The sequence below is a fragment of the Rhinopithecus roxellana genome, chromosome 17 (genome assembly GCF_007565055.1).
Source record: "Rhinopithecus roxellana isolate Shanxi Qingling chromosome 17, ASM756505v1, whole genome shotgun sequence".
Lineage (NCBI taxonomy): Eukaryota > Metazoa > Chordata > Mammalia > Primates > Cercopithecidae > Rhinopithecus > Rhinopithecus roxellana.
Window position 1 is genome coordinate 107,949,721 of NC_044565.1, and position 21,747 is coordinate 107,971,467.

Genomic DNA, 21,747 nt, shown 5'->3' on the forward strand with positions numbered 1-21,747 from the left:
CCGGGAGGCGGAGCTTGCAGTGAGCTGAGATCCGGCCACTGCACTCCAGCCCAGGCAACAGAGCGAGACTCCATCTCAAAAAAAAAAAAAAAAAAAAAAAGAATACATTGAAGGTCTGTAGCACCAAATCCCTTGTGGTATGAGAATTGGTTTTGGAGAAAAGCCATCAGTTGGCAGCCTTCATTTACATTCCAGAATTCAGGGAGATTCTCCAAGACATTCCCCGTCTGTCTTCTGTCCTGGGAACTATCAGAAAGAAGAGGGGAGAGGAAAGGCTAAAAAGGGCCTGGTGTTGGCCAGCGCCGAGCTGCCAGGGTTCCTGCAGGTGCATGGGGCTGGCCCTGTGGTGGGGCTGGCGCTATGATGGGGCTGCAGGCTTCTGGGCCAAACTGTTGACTGCAGGTTCAGCAGCTTTCTCAAAAAGTGAAAGGTATGTACCTTGCCTCCCAACTCCTGGCCAGTTCACGTTTGTAGTGTTTGTCATGGAGACGTGGACCTGCGGGTTTAAACAGGTAATGACTCAGTCTTCTTGAAGCCCTGCCAGGAGAGCCCAGGTTTGGAAGCTGAGGAAAACAGTCTCTTCACGCTTGCTCCCTGGCTCTCTCTGGTTGGTCCTCCCTCCCCTCCCCTCCCCCCTCCCCTGATAATGGCTACAGAAAGGTGCCCTTGGGGTCACGAGCTGGGTGAGCCTTAGGTTGCCAGTTAGTCAGGATCGCCATGTGTGGCCACTCCAGCAGGACTTAGGACCACAGTGCGGAGCTGCTCGTAGCTCCCCTGGGAGCAGGAAGGGTCACAGTGCATTGTTGCCCCCGGTTGATTGGGCTGGTTCGAGTTGCCAGGCGTGGGAGTCACCCGGCTCAGCCCTCACAGGGGGCAGGGGAGGCCCTGGGCCAGGGATCCCCACATCATAGCCGCAGAGTCCAAGAGGGCAGAGTGACTGAGGAGCTGCCCACAGAGGGAACAGAGGGAGGGAAGCGGAAAGGAAAAAAGGTGATAGATCCTGAAATCTCAAAACAGAAAAGGTACATCCCGAGGTTGGAAATGGTGGGATGAAAAAAGGTGTATTCGGCTATTTTTTGTCAGGGAGGGTGGTTGGAGAGTGATGGGCTTCATTAAATCGAATTACAGTCTGTTTCGACTGGCTGATAGGTGCTGGAGGAGAGCTGAATTAAAGCAGTATAGTAAATGGAAACTGTTTCCCACGAGGCGGGCTCTTTCTGCTGGTTTATAAAGATGAATAGCGGCTGCCCAGAGGCAGGTATCCTCAGCAGGGAACCCTGGTTCCCCGTGGCCTGTCTGGTTCTGAACTCCTTGGTCTGGCTGGATTTGCAGACCCTCTTTGGCCTTCCCCTTTTCCCCCCTCCCCCCACTGTCCCTTTTCCTGCTCTTCTTCCTCAGCTCCCACTAGGACCACTTCTGTGTAATTTATTTGACTTTTCATCCCTCCGATTCTAGCTTAAGTCCTCCTCTGCCTCAGAGTCCTCTTGGCCCACTTAAGACATTTCCCAGGGGCTCCCGCAGCCTGACAGCCCCCACCTTACAAGAGAAGGCCCACGTCTCACCGTCTACAACCCCAGTCCCCAAGCTGCTCTGTGATTGTCAGTGGGCTGGCTTAGGTGCTTCTCTCTAGAACAGGATGGGAGGAAGAGGACGGAGGGAGGAGCCTTTTTCTGAGGGTCAGAGCCTTACAGATGCTCTATGTTGTCAGGGTCCTGGTCTCCTAGGGACTCAGTGCAGACAGATTTCCAAAGGAATGAGGGGCCCTTCGTACCATCTGCCTGTGCTGGCGCCTGACAGCCAGGTGAGCCTAGTGGCCGTGGGCTGCCGTGTGCCTTAGCAGCCACATGGCAGCTTCATCCACATTTCCTTAGGACTCTTAGGGGGTCACAGAAGAAAGATATTCTGAGTGAACACACATTTGAGAATGTGACTTGGGCTTTGAGAAAAAGCATATGGATCTGGCCTCATTTTTAGATTCAAGAAATTCTTGAATCTTGAAAGCTTGATATTTCCCTGATTTGATTTAATTAATTAATTAATTAGAGGCAGGATGTGGAGTACAGTGGCGTGATTTCAGCTCACTGTAGCCTCCACATCCCGGGTTCAAGCGATTCTCCTGCCTCAGCCTCCTTTGTAGCTGGGATTATAAGTGCGCACCACCACGCTGGCTAATTTTTGTGTTTTTAGTAGAAATAGGGTTTTGCCATGTTGGCCAGGCTGGTCTCGAACTCCTGGTTTCAAGTGATCCTCTCGCCTCAGCCTCCCAAAGTGCTGGGATTACAGGCGGGAGCCACCTCCCGGCCATGGGTCTCTGGGCAGGGGGAGGGTGCATCACGTAGAGCCACTGGAAATCCTTGTGTGCTCCTTTATGAGGCAAACTTACCATAGAGGACAAGTTTGCCGTCCCTTATCCAAGACAGCAGGAGCCACGGCTCCCGGCTTTCTGTCTAGTGCACACATGGGAAGTCTCTGCATGCTGAGCATGGGAGAGCCAAGCTGCCCCGGCCTGTCACGCAGCCTGAGTCTGGGGAAGTGTTAAGTCTGGAAGCAACATTAAGCCTGCTGACACACAGTAGGCTCTCACATGCGGGCTGAATGACCAGAGGGAGCGAGAGGTGGCATGTAACTCAAACAGGGTTCTTCCCAAAGCATTCTAGTGGGTGGATGGGGAGAGAGAGAGAGAAGGGGAAACCTATTTTGCTACATCTTTACCGAAAGTAGGAGAGACAAATATAATTCTGGATTTGCAGAGAAATAAAAGTACATACCTTCTTCGGTCCTCTTAGGGATTAAGCTGAATTTTTTAAAGAAGGTGTAACTAGTCTCGAATCTTCTGCATAGTTGTCATGCATTATTGCACATATTAATTTCAGCTTCAACAACAAATCTGATGTTTGTTGTTCCAGAGTCGGGTTGACCCCTATTTATTCCCTACTTATTTACAGTCTCATCGATGGCATGTGTTAAGATAGGGTGGTTGGGCCGGGCGTGGTGGCTCACGCCTCTAATCCCAGCACTTTGGGAGGCTGAGGCAGGTGAATCACGAGGTCAGGAATTCGAGACCAGCCTGGCCAACATGGCGAAACCCCATCTCTACTAAAAATACAAAAATTAGCTGGGCATGGTGGTGGGCACCTGTAATCCCAGCTACCCTGGAGGCTGAGCAAGAGAATCCCATGAACACAGGATGCGGAGGTTTCAGTGAGCCGAGATTGCACCACAGCACTCCAGCCTGGGCAACAGAGTGCAACTGTGTCTCAAAAACAAAAATGAAAAAGGTGATTGGTGGCACTTCTTCCCGCTAGTCTCAGCTGTAGCTTTCTCTTAGAGTGATTGCTGTGGCCTGTGTGTGCAGGCACTGGAGGGTAGATGTAGCTGGGGTAGTTGGGATAGTCTCCATCCTCACAGGAGTGCTTCTGCAGTGACCTGCAGGCTTGTGTGGCCACCTTTCGAATGTCAGGTCGTCACCATTGTCTGTTCTTTTCTATGGAGGAAAAGTGAAGGCACTTAGGAAGTACTGGAAAGTCTGAGAAGCACGCTGTGACCAGTGGCTTTGTTTTTGATGGTGTTCAGTAAAAGGAGTTGATATATTTAGCATCAAAACTAACATCTGCTTTGAAACAGACCTAAAGGATAGGATGGTCTTATTCTGAACTTCATAAAGACCTGATTTCTCAGCTTTTCAAAGTCACTGTATCTTCATCTCAGTTATGCTGGAAATTTAACTATCTTGTATATAATACATATTTAATGAATGGTGAAATTGGAAGACAACTTTCTAGTAGGGAGGAAGGAAACTAACTCAGATCTTAGGAAAGTCCCCCCTGCTACTTACTTTTTCGTAACTTGAGGTTTCTGGTCTCTGGCTACCCAAATGTGCAAAAGACAGATGTCTACAGGGAAAGCTAGGACAGCCCTGAAAGGGGAATGGAGACTGTGTGCAGCATGCCCAGGCTACTCCGAAGCCACAGAGAGAGAAGCCGATTGAACTGAGGCAGCAGGTGCACTGGGTAGAACAAAATGGTTTAGTTGCCTCAGGTACCGGAACACCTTCTTTTTTTTTTTTTTTTTTGAGACAGAGTTTCGCTCTTGTTGCCCAGGCTGGAGTGCAGAGGCGCGTTCTTGGCTCACTGCAACCTCCGCCTCCTGGGTTTAAGCGATTCTCCTGCCTCAGCCTCCCGAGTGGCTGGGATTACAGGCGCCCACCACCATGCCCAGCTAATTCTTGTATTTTTAGTAGAGGCAGGGTTTCACCATGTTGGCCAGGCTGGTGTCAAACTCCTGACCTCGTGATCTGCCCAGCTCGGCCTCCCGAAGTGCTGGGATTACAGGTATGAACCACCATGCTCAGCCTGAAACACCTTATTCTTAATTTGAGGGATTCGGTGCAACGTAAATGTAAGTATAAGTCCTCCCACACTTCTGGTGGCTCAGTGCAAGCTTCTGTGATTTGAATACTCACCATGTGTTCACTTTGGCTTCAACCATGTCCTAAGGGGAAAGAGATGCCCAGCTAGGAAGGAAGGCTGACAGGTGAACTCACAGGCAACTAGAACCACGTTTGTGAGATACTTGCAGGGAGAAAGGGTTGATTTTATTTTCATCAAAGCCAGCATGGCCAGCATGCTCTGAGGACAAGGGTGGAAGTTTTCCAATTTAAATGCATCGGACGTAGTCAGCTTGGGGAACTTGGGGTGCTCTTGAGGGGCCTTGCCTTCCATTCTTGCAGTGTGTGAACTGGTAGAGTGTTCATAGTGCCTTTCCTGTGTTCTCCCGGCTCCTCTCTGGAGGCAGCTCAGGCGCCCATGGGAACAGTAGTCCATGTTGTATCAGGCACTTAAGGAACTGCAGCTTTGGCCCCCAGGAACTGGACCCATTGTGGTCTGTAGAATTTAATTTCTCTGTGTGTCCAGAGGACTTTCTGGGCATGTATGTGTCTTCTCTTTTTGAGGGCTTGATAGTAAATTCCAGGGATTGTGCCATCTCTGTATGACAGCTGCTGCTTGTAAATTAGATGCGTGATGGTGGACATGAGACCTAGAAGGGGCTGCAGAAAAGGCATGTGTCCGGGAGCCCAGCCTGGCCATGGTTGGGGTGAGATCATATCTCTGGGGCCTCACAACCAGATCGTGCCTGAAAAGCTCACTTGAGCTGTGTGCAGCCGATTCCAGAGTTGAGAGTTTACTATCTTGCATTTATGGCATTTATGTAACATTTTAAAAAGTTGTACTTTTCCCTAAAGAAAATAACTAAAGCTTTTTTTTTTTTTAAAGCTAATATGGTAGTCATGTAGAAAATGTAAGCAAAATAAAATTGGAAAGTGGAAGTCCCACTACGCAAAGACAGTCACTATTAACACTTAAAGTCCTTGTACACATCCCTGTCCGGAAATTTTAAGGAATTTATGTAAAGTTAGGATCATACTGTAGGTACTATGCCTAATTTTTCTTTTACCATATTGTGGGCATCATTTTAGATTCACAGGGATCCCTTGAAGCAGAGAATTCAGACATTATTCCCATTTTGTAGCAATCAAAATGAGATACAGAGAGTCTCATTTGGGGTTACAGAGTACATAAGCAAGCCAAGAATTCATATTCCTGACTTCGAGCGAGTGCTAATTTCATCCTTATATTTATAAGGAACTTTATAAAGTGCAAGAGAAAAATCTTTCCCTCTGTATGTTGGAATTCCCCCTAATTACTAGAATTTTGCAGTATGACATAAATTGATCAGTATTTTCAAACATTGTGATTTGGCTGCTTTCTTTACTGGTTATAGAGCCAAAAATCAGGATATGTGGAGTTGCCTGGGGGTTAGGATCCTGCTTTCCTCCTCCTCAGCATTATCTCTTGTCAATACTGATGTGATGCATGAGCCACTGCACCCGACCTGGATTCTTAAAATATATTTTTAAAAAATATAATAACTCATGTTTATTGATTACTTACTGTGTGTCAGATACGCATCTAAACTTTTTTTCTTTTTTTTTTTTTCAGTCGGGGTCTCACTCTTTCACCCAGGCTAGAGTGCAGTGATGCGATCTCGGCTCACTGCAACCTCTTATCCCCTGGGCTCAAGTGATCCTTTCATCTCGGCCACTGGGGTAGCTGGGACTACAGGTGTGAACCAACACACCCAGCTAATGTTTGTAATTTTTTGTAGAGATGGGGTTTTGCCATGTTGTCCCAGCTGGTCTCAAACTCCTAAGCTCAAGTGATCCACCTGCCACGGCCTCCCAAAGTGCTGAGATTACAGACATGAGCCACCGTGCCTGGCCGCATTAAAATTTTTAATTGTTTTTTTGAGATTTAATTTACATACCATGTAATTGTTATACATCCTTTGAAAGTGTACCATTCAGTGTTTTTTACGATATTCATAGAGTTGTGCAACCATCACCACAATCAATTTTAGAACATTTCATCACCCCAAAAAGAAACCATGTACCCATGAGCAGTCACTTCCCATTTCTCTCTCTTCCCCCAAGCCCTGAGCAATCACTAATCTATTTTCTGTCTCTAGAGATTTGCTTATTCTGGATATTTCATTTAAATGGAATCAGGCAGTATGTCGTCTTTTTGTGTCTGGTTTATTTCACTCAGTATGATATGCTTAAGGTTCGTCTCTGTTGTGGCACACATTAGTACTTCATTTTTTATGGCTAAACAATACTTGATTGTATGGATATGCTACATTGTGATTACCCATTTATCAGTTAATGGACATTTGGATTATTTCTACCTTTTGGTTATAAACAGTGCTGCTAAGAACATTTGTGTGCCAGGCATACATTTTCAATTCTCTTGGGCATATCTGCCTAGGAGTGGAATTTCTTGGTCAAGTGTTAAGTCTGTTTTCAGCCTTTTGAGGAGCTTCCAGAGTGTTTACCAACATGACTGCACCATGTTAATTCCCATCAGCAGTGCAGTAGGATTCCAGTTTCCCCACATCCTCCTCACCACTTGTTATCAAACTTTTTGAAACTTGGATTCTTAAGCAATTGTTTTTCTGGTAATTCTCTGTGTTACTCAAACCAGGAAGGAATGCTTATTTGGCCTGTGAGTTTATTAAATTACTTCTGTGCAGAGGCAGCACGTCTGCTCTGTGTCCTTGTTCTGAAGGTTGGCCGTGCAGTTAGAATGTGGGATGCCCACGTGCACCAGCACAGGACGTGCATGGTGCCTTTTTTGCACTCACTTAAATACAAATTGTGCCAGTGGCTTTAGAAGTATTTTCTTGGCTGGGCACGGTGGCTCACGCCTGTAATACCAGCACTTTGGGAGGCTGAGGTGGGCGGATCACCTGAGCTCAGGAGTTTGAGACCAGTCTGAGCAACATGGCAAACCCCATCTTTACTATAAATACAAAAATTAGCTGGGCATGGTGGCACGCACCTGTAGTCCCAGCTACTTGGGAGGCTGAGGCAGGACAATCACTTGTACCAGTGAGGTAGAGGTTGAAGTGAGCCGAGATCGTGCCACTGCACTCCATCCTGGGCGACAGAGCGAGACTGTCTCAAAAATAAAATGAAACAAAAAAGTAAAAGTATTTTCTTTGGTAATCTTAGATGTCCATTCACCTTTCCTATCTCTTCTTCTTCTTCTCTCCCTGTCCTTCCCTAGGGACCTGGAAGCCAGAGCACAGAATGAGTTCTTCCGGGCTTTCTTCAGGTTGCCGAGGAAGGAGAAGCTGCACGCAGTTGTGGACTGCTCGCTCTGGACGCCGTTCAGTCGCTGTCACACCGCGGGGCGGATGTTCACCTCTGACAGCTACATCTGCTTTGCCAGCAGAGAAGACGGCTGCTGTAAGATCGTCCTGCCACTCAGAGAGGTAGACCGGCCCTACTGTCTGCTTCCTGAAGCAGCCTTTTGTTGTTCGAACCCAAGGTGGCTCGCTGTGAGATGGAGTGTGGGAGGGGAAGTTCAGACGGCACGGCTTTGCCATCTGCAGATGGATGACTACAAGGCTGGGCTTCTTGAGGGAGGCATGGCCTGAACTGGACCATTACCCATTCGGCCATTGCTTTTTCTGCTGTTGCTATGGCATCCTGAAATTTGCTAACAAGTGACTGCTGAGTACAGGGGACTCTAACCTCCACATTATCGATAAAGCTGTTATTAAAAAGTACATGCCTAGCAATTAAAGATTTTTCCAGCAGCTCCTAGGAATGAATCCTCCCCTTTTTCACTCACCAAAAAAAAAAAGAAAGGAAAAAAAAAGCAACCTACAAAAAAATCACCTTTTAAAAATAAATGGTAAATTGACTGGCTTTCATATGCTCCTGGAACTTCAGTTAAAAATTCTAAAATGCTTCCTTTGACAGGGATCAGGTCCCTTCTTCCTATAAAATACTGCAGTTCTCTTTTCGGAAGTGGGGGCTCAGATTATGTCCAGACTGAACAGCTCAGTCCTTTGGCTTCAGGGCAGCAACTCTGGTGAGATGGTACCCACAACTTTGTTTACATGTCAGGACCTCCAGATTCTTCTTTCTGATAACAAACATTCTGAGCATTATTCTTCGGAAAAACTCAAAACTCTTAAATTTTTTTCTCTTTTTTAGAGAGGAGGGTCTCACTGTTTTGTCCAGGCTGGTCTCGAACTCCTGGGCTCAATCGATCCTCCCACTTGGCCTCTGACAATGCTGGAATTACTCCTTGTGGTCTCCTACCTCCATGTTATTATTCTGTAGTAGATGTCTTCATTTTACAAATATTTTTACTTATTAATGGAGCAAGAAATCTAGAAGCCAACTTACATGCTTAAAAAATTTATTTTGGTAATGTGTACCTAACCAGAAATGACATTTTAACCATTTTAAGTGTATGGCTCAGTGGCATTAAGTACATTCACACTGTTGTGCAACCATCAGCACCATCCATCTCCAGAACTCTTTCATCACTGACAATGGAAACACTGTCCCCATAAAACAACTCCCCTCTTCCCCTTCCCTCAGACCCTAACAACCATCCTTCTACTTCCCATCTCTATGAATTTCACTCCTCCGGGTACCTCATACAAGTGGATTCATACAGGATTTGTGACTGGCCTTATTTACTTAGCATAATGCCCTTGGGGCTCATCCATACCACAGCCTCTGTCCGAATCCCCCTCCTCTTTAACCCCCTCCTCTTCAAGGCTCATCCATTGTATGGATAGACCACACTTTGTTATCCAGTCGCCCCTTGATGCAGCCTTGCACAGCCTCCCCTTGTGGCGGTGGTGAGCAGTGCCACTTTCTCACCTTTGCATCATCTCCTTTCTGCAGTAATTGTGCCTTGCCCTGTGTTTCGGGACATCTTCTGCACATGTAATAACATGCCTGCCTTCCTCCCTCCCTGCTGTCCCTGCATGTTGCCTCTCGCGCAGGTGGTGAGCATCGAGAAGATGGAGGACACGAGCCTGCTGCCGCACCCCATCATCGTCAGCATCAGAAGCAAGGTGGCCTTCCAGTTCATCGAGCTCCGGGACCGAGACAGCCTCGTGGAGGCATTGCTTGTGAGGTTGAAGCAGGTCCATGCCAACCACCCCGTGCACTACGACACCTCTGCGGATGATGACATGGTATGGTCTCTCCGGACCCTGATGATCCCCTTCTTCATGTCTCAGGCCGTGGTCTCCAAAGGGGAGTACACATGAGGAGACCCATGTGGGGACGAGAAGAGTGTGGGGCCCGTGTGTGGTCTGCTGTCATTTCTGATGTGCTGGGTGTCCTGAGAGGGTGTGGGGAATTGCCCCACAGCTTGGAGGGGGTGACGGGAACACCACTCACAGGTGAGAAGAGTTGCTATTCCTGCTTCTGAGGTTCAAGGATGGCCTGATTAGAGGCACATGTAACCTGCTAAAAGAGGAGCTTCGTCGGCCCTGAGGTTGGGTAGCTGCACAGGTGGCCCTGGGGTGGCTGGGGCCTGGTCTCCTTTCTTCATGTATCTTCTGGGGAGAAAAGGAGGTGCAGCCTCTCTCTACCCCAGGGCTCCTTTCTCAGGATGGCCATCCTCCTGTCCATAAGCTGCGGGGAGGCTGGGCTGCCCATTAGGAACTGCATATGGACCCAGATACGGACCTGGGCTCTGGGGACAGGGACAGCCTCCCCCGGAGCATGCGGTGGGACTGTGTCTTCCTAGGAACCCTGTCTGGTCTGGCGTCAGTCTGTCTTCCCCCTGAGTCACTGAAGTCTGCTATGCTCATGCTTCCAAAGGCAACACAAAGACTGTCCCCTCGACTAAAGCCATGATTTTCTCCTCTTTTCTCTGTCTCTCTATCTCTCTTGCTGTGCAGGCGTCACCCGTGTTTCATTCAAGAAGCATGTGCGGTGATCACAGGTTTGGGGATCTTGAAATGGTGTCTTCTCAAAGTAGCGAGGAGAGTGAAAAAGAGAAGAGGCCGCTGCTGCACCCCGATGCCCTGGTCACTGCCCTCCAGCAGTCAGGCAGCCAGAGCCCCGACTCCCAAATGGTGGGTGACGCCTGGTGCCCAAGCTGGACCACAGAGCTGAGCCGTGGGCTTAGGGGGTTGCCCAGCTGTTTAAGTCACCGTGGAACACGACACCTGACCTTGGGAAGCTAGCGCTCCTCCTCCCTCTTGTTCTCATGGGTGAAAAGTGAGAGGGGTCCACTGAGGTGGTCAGAGGACTGAGGGACAGCTCTCCCACCCACCCTTCGGTAACCCTCGGGCAGCTCTCGGCTGTGGGGCCTGGGGAGCTGCCCGCGCTGCCCCTTGGGGGTCCTTCTCCTTCCAGCCAGTGCTGTCTGTGTGCTCCTCATTCCAGCTTTCCTTTTTTTTTGTCTACTGGGAGAAGGGGTCACCAGTCTTCTAGTTTTACTAAACTGGAAATATTTTTGCTATATTTACTTACATATTTCCTCTTTGTAGGGAGAACTTGAGGGAAATGTCACGTATAGTCTGGTAAAGATACTGCAAGTTGTGCTTTGAAGTGGGGCCATGGCAGGCAGGGTGCTGCATTGGACCATGAGCACCCTGCAGTGGCCATGAACCTGTTACCCCGAGCTGATTTTTGGTCGCTTAACGGCTCCTGTAAAATCTGTTGTTGGTTTTATTTATCCAAAACTGAGCCTTCTCATAGGCTTTACACCTGGATCCTTAATTAACTTCTGTTGACAAAATGTATGAGAATGTTAAATATATGTATTTATTTCTGCCGTTCCTGGAGAATACAGATAATCAAAAGCAAATATGAATACCTTGTTTAAAAGGCACTAAACGTTCCTGCCACCTAGAGGTAATTTCAGGTATTTTCAGTTGCCTAGGGAAATGGTATCTTTCTCATTCCTGTTAATGAGAACAATGCAGTTTCTTTCAGGTTTTGGTTTTCCCTCTGGCTGTCAGGAAGCTCAGGAGAAGTTGTGATACCCCTGCACTCCCCTTTGCCCTCCGAGCTGACCAGTGTCTTTTCGGCAGATGCAACATCCTGAGAAAGCTTCCCCCTGCATCCCCCTTACCCACCTGTCCCTCCCATCTGATTTGGGCTACTTTAATACTTGGATTTACCTATCCTTGTTATCAGCCTTGCTAAGGAAATTGTATTTTATGTGTATAAATGCTCCCCCTGGGGTCTGAGCTCCTGCAGGGCCGTCCTCTGTGCCTCCGGCAGAGGTTCAGAAATATTTGTGGCTTAAATACAAGTGTCCTTGCCTGTTGCTGTTGGCCCCTCGGTGAGCAGAGGCAGTACTTCCTCTATCACCAGTGGTGCCTCGGTGGGCGGGGGGTGGTGAGGACGGACTTCTTTGTACATTAGGAATATTCCCATTTCCAGTCCAGAGAACAGATAAAAATAAGCCTGTGGAATGACCACTTTGTGGAATACGGCAGAACCGTGTGTATGTTTCGCACAGAGAAGATTCGGAAGCTCGTAGCCATGGGCATCCCTGAATCTTTGCGTGGGAGACTTTGGCTTCTCTTCTCAGGTAAGCGCTCTTGGTGTCTCTAAGCTACTTGTTCTTTTTGTCATGGACACAGGAACAGCCCACCCGGCCCGGAGCAGCGCATGTGTTTATGTGCAGATGACATGGTTCTGTCCTTGGGTCATTCCTGTGATTTCCCAGCTGAGGACTTCCACCCACTGTTGTGTCAGCTGTGGGACCTGGGTCAGGCTGCCTGGGCCTCTGGGCTGTGGCATCCAACTGGGTAAATGTGAGGTCTGGGCACAGGGACGGCCACTCCTTTAAAAATGCCTTCTACATAGCGCTGAGAATTCTATTCAGAACCCCCTGGAAGTGAAGTGTCTGTAGTGTGTGAGCTCTGAAGTAGATGAAACAAAAAGTCCTCATCCATTGTCAACTGGCTGGGCTGCTGAAGCACATCCCTCAGAGTGTGGCTACCATGGGTCCCTCCTCCAGTGAAGACACGTGGCGGGCACCAGAGGCAAAAGTGCAGATTTCCCTTCTGTTCCATTTCCTCTGTTCTGCTGGACCTGTTCAGGGAGGGCCTCTTTTAGCCTCAGAACCCTGGGGCCTCTCCCTGCACCTATTGGAGAACGCCTGGGAACCCTCATCAGGACATTTAATGATAGATGGGCTGAGCCTGGGACCAAACTTCCCCAGGGACATACTGGGTAGGCATTTGTCTGTCCCTCCATATCAGCTGTGAGCCACTTGCTCCTTGGGGCAAAGGAGCTTGGGCCCGAGGGCAGGAAGGGAAGGCCCTGCCATTGGAGTGTGCCTTTGCTGCTCCTCAGGGTGCTGTGGGAGGCCAGGTGAGAGGGTCCCTTCCCCAGATGACCTCATGGTGCTCTTGTCAGCATGGAGGTGCCTGGAGGCTGGGCTGGGTACCTGTGCCCTGCTCCGTCACTCTTCCTGGGACTGGAAGCATCCCTTGTCCTACTTCAGCATCAGCCTCTTGTTGGTTCCTTATCTACCCCCCAACTTTGTCCCTCACTTTCCTCTTCCCTGTCTCCTCCCAGCCCCCAACCTCCTGCCTGAGATGCCCGGACACAGGCCTCATACTGACTGGCACACTCACTGTGTTGGGTCAGTGGTCACCGATGCTGCCTGCACCACTGCGCCCCTCGTCTCCCTCCTGCTGCCTCCGGGCTTCTGTAGCTAACTTCCAGAGGCGCAGCATTGAAACACCTCCTTTTAAAAGTGAAAAATGTCTTCTGTATTTTTGTATATAAAAATAACAACATCCATTCACAGTTGAAAAATAAAGGCATGGAGGAGCGAGCAAAGACAGTGCTTCCTTCCTCAGAATCCCACCACCTGAAGGTGAGGCCTGTCACTGCCCAAGGCCTGCACTCCTCTAGGTCTCTTTAACGCGTATGTGCGCGCACACCCATGCATGCACAGACACACGTGTGCACACACGCATATGCACACACTTTTCATAAGGGACGCATTCATCCCTCCATCTTGCCCGCCCGGTGAGGCCTGGGCTGTAGCTCTGGCTGTGGGTGGCTGGCGCAGGAGTTTTCTGGGCTCAGTCGTTCTGCTGCAGTTTGTGCATCTCAGATTTGACTTCGGAATTTGATGTGGGCGCTGTGCTGCTGGCCCCTTCACTCCATCATAGCTGCGCCCCCTCATGTGCCTCGCATCGGTGCTCAGTGTCATTTCTTGTTGAATTAATGCACGAAATTTCTGTGTGCGTGCACATGCTTGCACACTCCTGTTACTAGGGAATACAATGTGTAAAAGCATATTAATACAGTTATTTCTGTTATGAGCTTTCTCCCCTTTCCTCTATAAGGTTATTCTTAGAAAAGCCATACTATTTTTTAAAATTTGTTTTTTGGACTAGGCTACATGGCAGAAATGAAGTCCTTACCCTGTCGCCCAGGCTGGAGTGCAGTGGTGTGATCTCAGCTCACTGCAGCCTCTGCCTCCTGGGTTCAAGGGATTCTCCTGCCTCAGCCTCCTGAGTAGCTAGGATTATAGGCACCTGCCACCACGCCTGGCTGATTTTTATATTTTTAGTAGAGACGGGATTTCACCATGTTGGCCCGGCTGGTCTTGAACTCCTGACCTCAAGTGATCCACCCGCCTCGGCCTCCCAGATTGCTGGGATTACAGGTGTGAGCCACTGTGCCCAGCCAATATTTTGTCCCTCAGTAAGTAACGAGATCCCACTGGGGTCCCCTGATGGGACCAGCGTCCTCTTCATCATGACACCATCCTAGTAATCATTCCCCCTTGAAACATTGCTTTTAAAACTCAGATGCTGTGACGGACCTCGCCTCACATCCTGGTTACTACGGGAATCTGGTGGAGGAGTCCCTGGGGAAATGCTGCCTGGTAACTGAGGAGATAGAACGAGACCTGCACCGCTCCCTGCCAGAGCACCCCGCCTTCCAGAACGAAACGGGGATCGCTGCTTTGAGGAGAGTCTTGACAGCCTATGCCCACCGGAACCCCAAGATTGGATACTGCCAGGTGAAAGGGGTGTGCTCTGGGGCGCCGAGAGTCTCTAGTTGGTGTCTCACATTGACCTCCCAGGGTTTCATTTCCATTCCCAGTCATCCGGTCCTGAGTGTTGTCACGTGAAGGCACTGTACTCGGTCCCTTTCCGGAAAGAAAGTATCAAATGAGGGCCAGAGGGACTCATAATCAGCGAATCATGAGGTCAGGAGATCGAGACCGTCCTGGCCAACATGGTGAAACCCCGTCTACTAAAAGTACAAAAATTAGCTGGGCATGGTGGCGCGTGCCTGTAATCCCAGCTGCTCAGGAGACTGAGGCAGGAGAATTGCTTGAACCAGGGAGTCAGAGGTTGCGGTGAGCCGAGATCGCGCCACTGCGCTCCAGCCTGGCAACAGAGCGAGAGTCTGTCTCAAAAAAAAAAAATGTACCGAGTTCCTGAAAAGAGGAGCGTGCATGTGTAGTGGTTGTTGGTGGCAGAGCAGATTCAGTGTTTGACGCCCCTCTTGAGCTCAGACATAGGAGGGCATTAATAGAATTTCTAGACCTCTACAGAAATTACAGGAATTATTTAAAATGGCAGCGCTATTTGGGGAGAAAGAAGATGATCAGGGCCGATCCCCTTCCTTTAGGACACATGAGTGGAGGTGAGATGTCTGCTGAGCTTTTCCGAGCTGAGGGTGTGGTCAGCAGGCAGTCCATTAAAGCAGCAGCCAAACCCAGCACAAGCCGGGATTAGTGAAGCTCCTGACATTTAAAAATTTAAGATTTCAAACTTTGTTTTCCTGTGAATAAGCAAAGTCAATGAGCGAATTAAGTTGTGTGTGTGTGCGCACGTGCATGCGTGTGTGTCTGAACAAACAGAGAAGAGCTGGATTTAAACCAACCCTAAGACTTGCACCACAGCTAGATTCCGCATTGCTAGATGGGGACTGGAGCTGAGTGGTGGCTAATCGCTCAGCTGGGTGTGTCCTGTGAGGACAATGTTGATATCATGGTCATTCCACTGCACAGTGTCAGTGTGGCTGGTGTACACTGGATCTCTCACCTATGAAATCTTTACTTTTGTGGGTTGTTTGGGCTTGGATGCTTGTAACATCTCTGTGGCATCACGTGGGCTGGTCAGTAACTGCCCTCCTTGACTCCCGAGCAGTCCATGAACATCCTGACCTCCGTGCTGCTGCTGTATGCCAAGGAGGAGGAAGCCTTCTGGCTGCTGGTTGCCGTGTGTGAGCGGATGCTACCCGATTACTTCAACCACCGAGTGATCGGTAAGCAGACCCCCTCCTCCTCCTGTGTACCTGGGGAAGAGTGACAGTGCCTGGGCAGGATGTTTCTCATCAGTCCTGTTTACAGAATCTGTCAGTACCACTCAGCTAGTCTGTTTGCAAACACAGTTTGACTCCTGAATTTGCAAAACTAACTCGGGAGGTTCTCTGCACAGTTCTGACAATGTAGTGGAATAAAGACCTACAGAGTCGGGATTAAAACAAACACATGACTTTAGATGGATAGCTGAACTTACAAGAAGGGAAGAAAGATCCAAGGCCCAGGAAACAAGTCAGAAAGTGAAAACCAGGGTGGTTTTCCACAGATGCCATGGCCTGGAAAGGGAGGGTGGGGTTGTGGGGGGATGCCTCTCGGTAGCCCAGGGAGCTTGTTCAGACAGAAGGCCCTCAGTTCCCCTACAGACAGGAGGTAGGTGGGACGGAACTAGAGACCCTCAAGGCCCTTGTGGTCAGTTAAAGGGCAGACTTGGAAAAGTCCCCCACTTCCATAAGGACATCCTAAGAAAGCTCGTTGGCTGCTGTCTGGACTCGGGGTAATCTGTGGCCTTGCAAAACTCCTGCGCTGGGTACCTGACTTTCATGTGGTTGAGATTTAAATGTGTGTTGTCTCTGTGGTCTGGCAACCTCCTAGTAAACAATACAAAAATGGCTTTGGGCTGGTGATACTCTTAAGGACCCTTCCTAGTAATTCAGATGAGAGATAGAGCTGGCCTAAAATTAGGGTGGCAGCCCTGGGAACAGAACCAACTTCAGACAGAATTTAGCAACTGAGTGGATGTAGGAGCAAGGCAGGAGGAAGGCGCCTTTAAAGACTCTGCCCTCAGGACTGAAGGGTGAACCCTAGGAATAAGGAGGGGCAGGTGGGTGGTGTGGTCAGCTGGGAAGGCGGTGATGGCTCTGTGCCTTCTGGCCCAGGTGTGCCGTTCCCTGAGCCTTCGGCCGTGCACACCAGCTCCTCCGTGTGCCTGAGTGGCTAGCTGGCTTGCTTCCCTTTTTACTTTGTGTTGTGGGAAGCAGCATAAGGAACAAAGCAGCAAGGAGTAATTAAAACCTTGGCGTCATTGAGAGACATGCTGTCAAAGCCACTGTTGATGATTGTTGCTATGTGACAGCTCATATGCAACAGTGCCAACTAGACCGCTGTGAGAGTGCACGTGCCTGTGTGGACACTGCCCCAAGACAGGAGGGGACCTTTGGAACACATGCATCACCCCAGCAAGTTCTCTTCTGCCCCCTTCAGTACCATAGGCAACAGCTGGTACTGAGTTCTGTCAGTATGAATTAATTTGGCCTACTCTTGAACCTTGTGTAAATGTAATCATGGAGGATGGGGTCTTCTGTGTCTGGCTTCCATCACACAGCAGAGTGTCTGTAAGAGGCTGCCATGTTGTTGGTGTGTTTGTAGAGCTTGCTCCTCTTTGTTGCTGAGTAGGATTTCACTGGTGTGCTTGTCCAGTCACATGCTGATGTGCATTTTAGTTGTTTCCAGTCTTGGACTATGATAAATAAAGTAGCAGTGAGCAGTCATATAAGTCTTTTTATGAATATATACTGTCATTTTTCTTGGGTATTTACCTAGGAGAAGAATTGAGGGGTCATATGTTAGATGTATGACTTACTAAGAAACTCAGTGTTCCAGAGTGGATGTAACATGTTCATTTGTCTCATACCAGCATTGTAGGAGAGTTCAGCTTGCTCCACATCCTTGCTAACACTTGGTATTGTCCATCTTTTTAATTTTAGGCATCTAGTGGGTAAGAAGTAGTATAATTATGGTGGTTTTAATTTGCATTTCTCTGATGATTAATGATGTCTCTTTGCTTACTGACCATTTGTTTATTGACTCTTCTGAGTGTTCAAATCTTCAGCCTCTTTAAAAAAGGTTGGTTGTTACCTTCTAAGTTGCAAGAGTTCTTTCTTTTGAATATAAGACCTCTGTCAGGCATATGGATTGCAAATATTTTCTCCAAGTTTGAAGCTTGCATTTTCATTTTATTAATGGTGTCTTTTGTAGAATAGCAGTTTTAATTTTGACGAAGTCCAGTTTACAGTTTTTTCTATGGTTAGTACTTTTTATGTCATAAGAAATGTATTTTTCTTAAATTTTATTCTAAAAATTTTACAGTATTAACTTTTATATGTAGGTCTATGGTCTAGTTCAGATGTGTTTTTCTGTATGGTGTGAGGTAGGGGCTAGTGTTCCTTTTTTATTTCCCCCATGCCAGTGTCCAGCTGATCAAGCAGTATTTTTTTTTTTTAAGGCTATCTTTTACCCATTGAATTACCTTGGTCTCAATGTCAGAATCAATGAACTAAGCATGGGTGCTTTTCTGGACTCAAATTCCATCTCTTTGTTTTGGTTACCTCAAAGTGATTTTAATTTCAGACTGATCTTAGAGAGTGAGTCTCACCCCAGCTAGAGCCCTGTGGTCTTCCTTTTCCAGGGGCGCAAGTGGACCAGTCTGTCTTTGAGGAGCTCATCAAGGGTCACCTCCCGGAGCTGGCGGAGCACATGAACGACCTCTCAGCCCTGGCATCCGTCTCTCTCTCGTGGTTCCTGACCCTGTTCCTCAGCATCATGCCTCTAGAGAGTGCGGTGAATGTGGTAGATTGCTTCTTCTATGATGGCATCAAAGCCATCTTCCAACTGGGACTGGCTGTGCTTGAGGCCAATGCTGAGGACCTGTGCAGCAGCAAGGACGATGGCCAGGCCTTGATGATCCTCAGCAGGTGGGCCCCGCTGCGCCTCTGTGGCCAACCAGAGATGGAGGAGGCAGCAGCACGTGCCCAGTAGGGCTATCCATGGGGAAGTTGTTTTTTTTTTTTTTTTTTTTAATTGAGACAGAGTCTCACTCTGTCGCCCAGGCTGGAGTGCAGTGGCACAATCTGCTCACTACAACCTCTGCCTCCCAGCTTCAAATGATTCTCCTGCCTCAGTCTCCCGAGTAGCTGGGACTACAGGAACCCACCACCACACTTGGCTAATTTTTGTAATTTTGGTAGAGATGGGGTTTCATCATGTTGGCCAGGCTGGTCTCGAACTCCTGGCCTCAAGTGATCCACCCACCTCGGCCTCTCAGAGTATTGGGATTACAGGCGTGAGTCACCGCCTGGCCCCTGTGGAGGTTTTCTGTTCCACTCTGCCTCCTGACATTCTGTGGCCTCCCCGAGCCAGTTTGCCATGTGGCACTGTCCCAGGCATGGGGTGAAGGGTGACATCGTCTCTCACTCCTTTCCACAGTGAGCATGTCCAGGAAGAGCAGGGCCGTAAATGCTTTTCTTTAAGAAGATTAAATGTCTTGCATTTACATGGACTCAACAGTGGCCTTGAACAGGGCTTGGGGGACACCAGGCATCATGGGCGTCAGGCAGCCAGCGAGAGGTTGCAGACATTTTCTGCATAAGGCTAGTGAGCAGCAGTGAGGGAAAAGGCCCACTAGGATGAGCACCAGAGCTGGGCTTCCTAGGAGCCGAGGGCAAGTCAGATGACATGGAAAGAGGGGGTTCTTTTTCAGAGCATGATGGAAGCTTAACCTTGCATGTATGCACAGAATGTTGGGCTTACTTCACTGGAGAGTTTCAGGCCTGGAAAGCCACCTGTGGAGCGCAATCCACAAGCTGGGCTTCATGGCTGCTTCTCGCTTCTCTAAAATGAGGGGAGCAGCTGCAGCCTTGCCCTACTCCCAGGTGTTGGTGTTTGAAGTGCCCTGGCATGTCTGACACCGTGAAGGCAGCACGTGTTGTGTGGTACCCGAATGAGGATGGACTTGGGTGTTGACGGGGTGGTGTGTTCAGGTTTCTAGATCACATTAAGAATGAGGACAGCCCAGGGCCCCCAGTTGGCAGCCACCATGCCTTTTTCTCCGACGACCAGGAGCCCTACCCCGTGACTGACATTTCAGACCTGATCCGGGATTCCTATGAGGTAACGGGAAACCCCGTCCCATGCCCCGTTGTAGCCCCCAACCCCCTGGGAATCGTGACTGGGGGATGGATGTGGAGGGAGGTTCCTGGGCCACTTCCTGTCTCCACACTTTGGATGAGCATGGGACTGAGCAAGTGGTCCCTTGTTTCCCTGCAGAAATTTGGAGACCAGTCTGTGGAGCAGATCGAACACCTGCGTTACAAGCACAGGATCAGGGTTCTCCAGGGCCACGAGGACACCACAAAGCAGAATGTGGTGGGTAGCAGACGCCTCACGCTGGTGCTCACGGTATTGGGGAGCCAACCTGGAAGTGTGTGTCCTTTTTGGTCATGTCATAAGAATGCCAGCTTTGAAAAATGAATTTTGTTCTTTGCATTACATTAACAATGTAGGGGTGAAGTAGTGTAGAAACAATGTGGGCTTTGGAGCCAGGTGGTGTACTCAACACTGTAAGCTTGTTTCCTCCATGTAAAATGGGGATAACAGCGCCTGCTGCGCTGTTAAATGAGGTTGGGGTCTATAGTGCCTAGCACAGGGGGCCTGCAGGGGCATTAGCTGGCGCTCAGAAGGCTCCTCCTGCTCGTGCTGTTTCTCTGCTAGCTTCCTGGCTTCCATTAGAGCTCAGTAGGTTTGTTCTTAGGCACTCATGTGTGAACTGGAAAGAAACTGAGGATGAAACACCTGGGAAAGATACCTGGAAGTGATCTTTATGTCAGAAAAGAGCCTTTGCAGGAGGGAAGCTGGTGCATGGGCCCCTGGGGTCCCTTTCAGGAGGAAGAGTCCCCTCCTGCCCTGACCCCCGGGGGTGCAGGCCTAGATGTCATGCCATTGCTGTTTATTCTTTCCTCAAGCTTCGAGTCGTTATCCCGGAAGTCTCAATTCTTCCTGAAGACCTGGAGGAGCTCTATGACTTATTCAAGGTATGCAGCTCTGGGAGGACGAGGGGTTCCAGGCCCTGAGCTGGCCCGAGCTGTGGTGTCCAGCCTGCCCAGGGGCCAGCATGCAGCTGCCTGCAGGGCTCTGTGGAACAGAGGCTGGAGCTGCCCCCCTTGAAGCTGTCTTAGCCTGCCTACTCACTTCTACCCAGAAACCTCTCTCCCCACCCTCCGCCCTGGAACGTGGGAGGAGGGAGCTGGGGTGCTCTTTGGACAGCCCAGCAGGCCTGGCCTCGCACTGAAGCAGCTGCACTCTGCTGGGAGGGCTTCGTTGCTGTGATCTACTCAGCTCGCCGCTGCTCTGAGTGCGGGCTCTGGGTCCTAGTCCGCAGGAGATGAAATGGTGACCCTTATCGAAATCATCACCCGATACACTTTTTAATTACTTGTGACCCCACCCCACAGTACATGCGTGCATATTTTCATATTTGTGTGGCAGGTATGCATGCAAGTTAATATTCTGTTATTCCTTAACATTCTTCCATGTTGCCGTATAGTCTTAATCATTTTAAATAACTATGATCTGTCATACAGCTAATATTTAATATAGTTAACGAGATTTTTTTTTTTGAGACGGAGTCTCGCTCTGTCTCCCGGGCTAGAGTGCAGTGGCCGGATCTCAGCTCACTGCAAGCCGTGCCTCCCGGGTTCATGCCATTCTCCTTCATGCCATTCTCCTGCCTCAGCCTGCCTCAGCCTCCCGAGTAGCTGGGACTACAGGCGCCCGCCACCTCGCCCGGCTAGTTTTTTTGTATTTTTTACTAGAGACGGGGTTTCACCATGTTAGCCAGGATGGTCTCGATCTCCTGACCTTGTGATCCGCCCGTCTCGGCCTCCCAAAGTGCTGGGATTACAGGCTTGAGCCACCGCGCCCGGCGAGATTTTTAATATTTGGATATTTACCTGGAATCATCCTGCAAAGAACATCTTCAGGCATGTTTGCTAGAGTTTCCTTGCTCAAAACAGTGAATGGAAGTGAGGAAGAGAGGCAGGCACATTGGTGGACTCTTGCTCCCCTGGCAGAGAAGGGGAGGAAGTGCAGTTGCAGAAAGCAAGCCTGGCAGGGAACGGAGTGCGGCTGCCCCAGCTCGTCCTGGTGGGGGCTCCGTGCCCCTTTCCTTCCTGAGCTCAGGTTCCCGGCACAACTGCAATGAGTCAGCACAGTTCAGGGCTTCGGAAGCCATGGAGCAGGCCTTTCCCTGCAGTCACTGACGGGATTGTTGGGCTGG

The 21,747-nt window shown here is 49.3% G+C and overlaps 1 protein-coding gene across 4 annotated transcripts in view; it reads left to right on the forward strand.

The window, feature by feature from the left end:
* TBC1D8 (TBC1 domain family member 8) overlaps nucleotides 1-21,747 on the forward strand; it is a 135,981-nt gene that overhangs the window by 99,116 nt on the left and 15,118 nt on the right. For 3 of the 4 annotated variants that reach the window (XM_030920744.1, XM_030920745.1, XM_030920747.1), the window contains 10 exons: nucleotides 7,626-7,833; nucleotides 9,370-9,564; nucleotides 10,279-10,455; nucleotides 11,774-11,924; nucleotides 14,170-14,384; nucleotides 15,523-15,640; nucleotides 18,103-18,388; nucleotides 19,454-19,583; nucleotides 19,740-19,838; nucleotides 20,435-20,503. In XM_030920744.1, the coding sequence (XP_030776604.1) occupies nucleotides 7,626-7,833; nucleotides 9,370-9,564; nucleotides 10,279-10,455; nucleotides 11,774-11,924; nucleotides 14,170-14,384; nucleotides 15,523-15,640; nucleotides 18,103-18,388; nucleotides 19,454-19,583; nucleotides 19,740-19,838; nucleotides 20,435-20,503 (1,648 nt within the window). The remainder of the gene's footprint in view (nucleotides 1-7,625; nucleotides 7,834-9,369; nucleotides 9,565-10,278; nucleotides 10,456-11,773; nucleotides 11,925-14,169; nucleotides 14,385-15,522; nucleotides 15,641-18,102; nucleotides 18,389-19,453; nucleotides 19,584-19,739; nucleotides 19,839-20,434; nucleotides 20,504-21,747) is intronic. The other variant, XM_030920746.1, reaches the window with a different exon arrangement.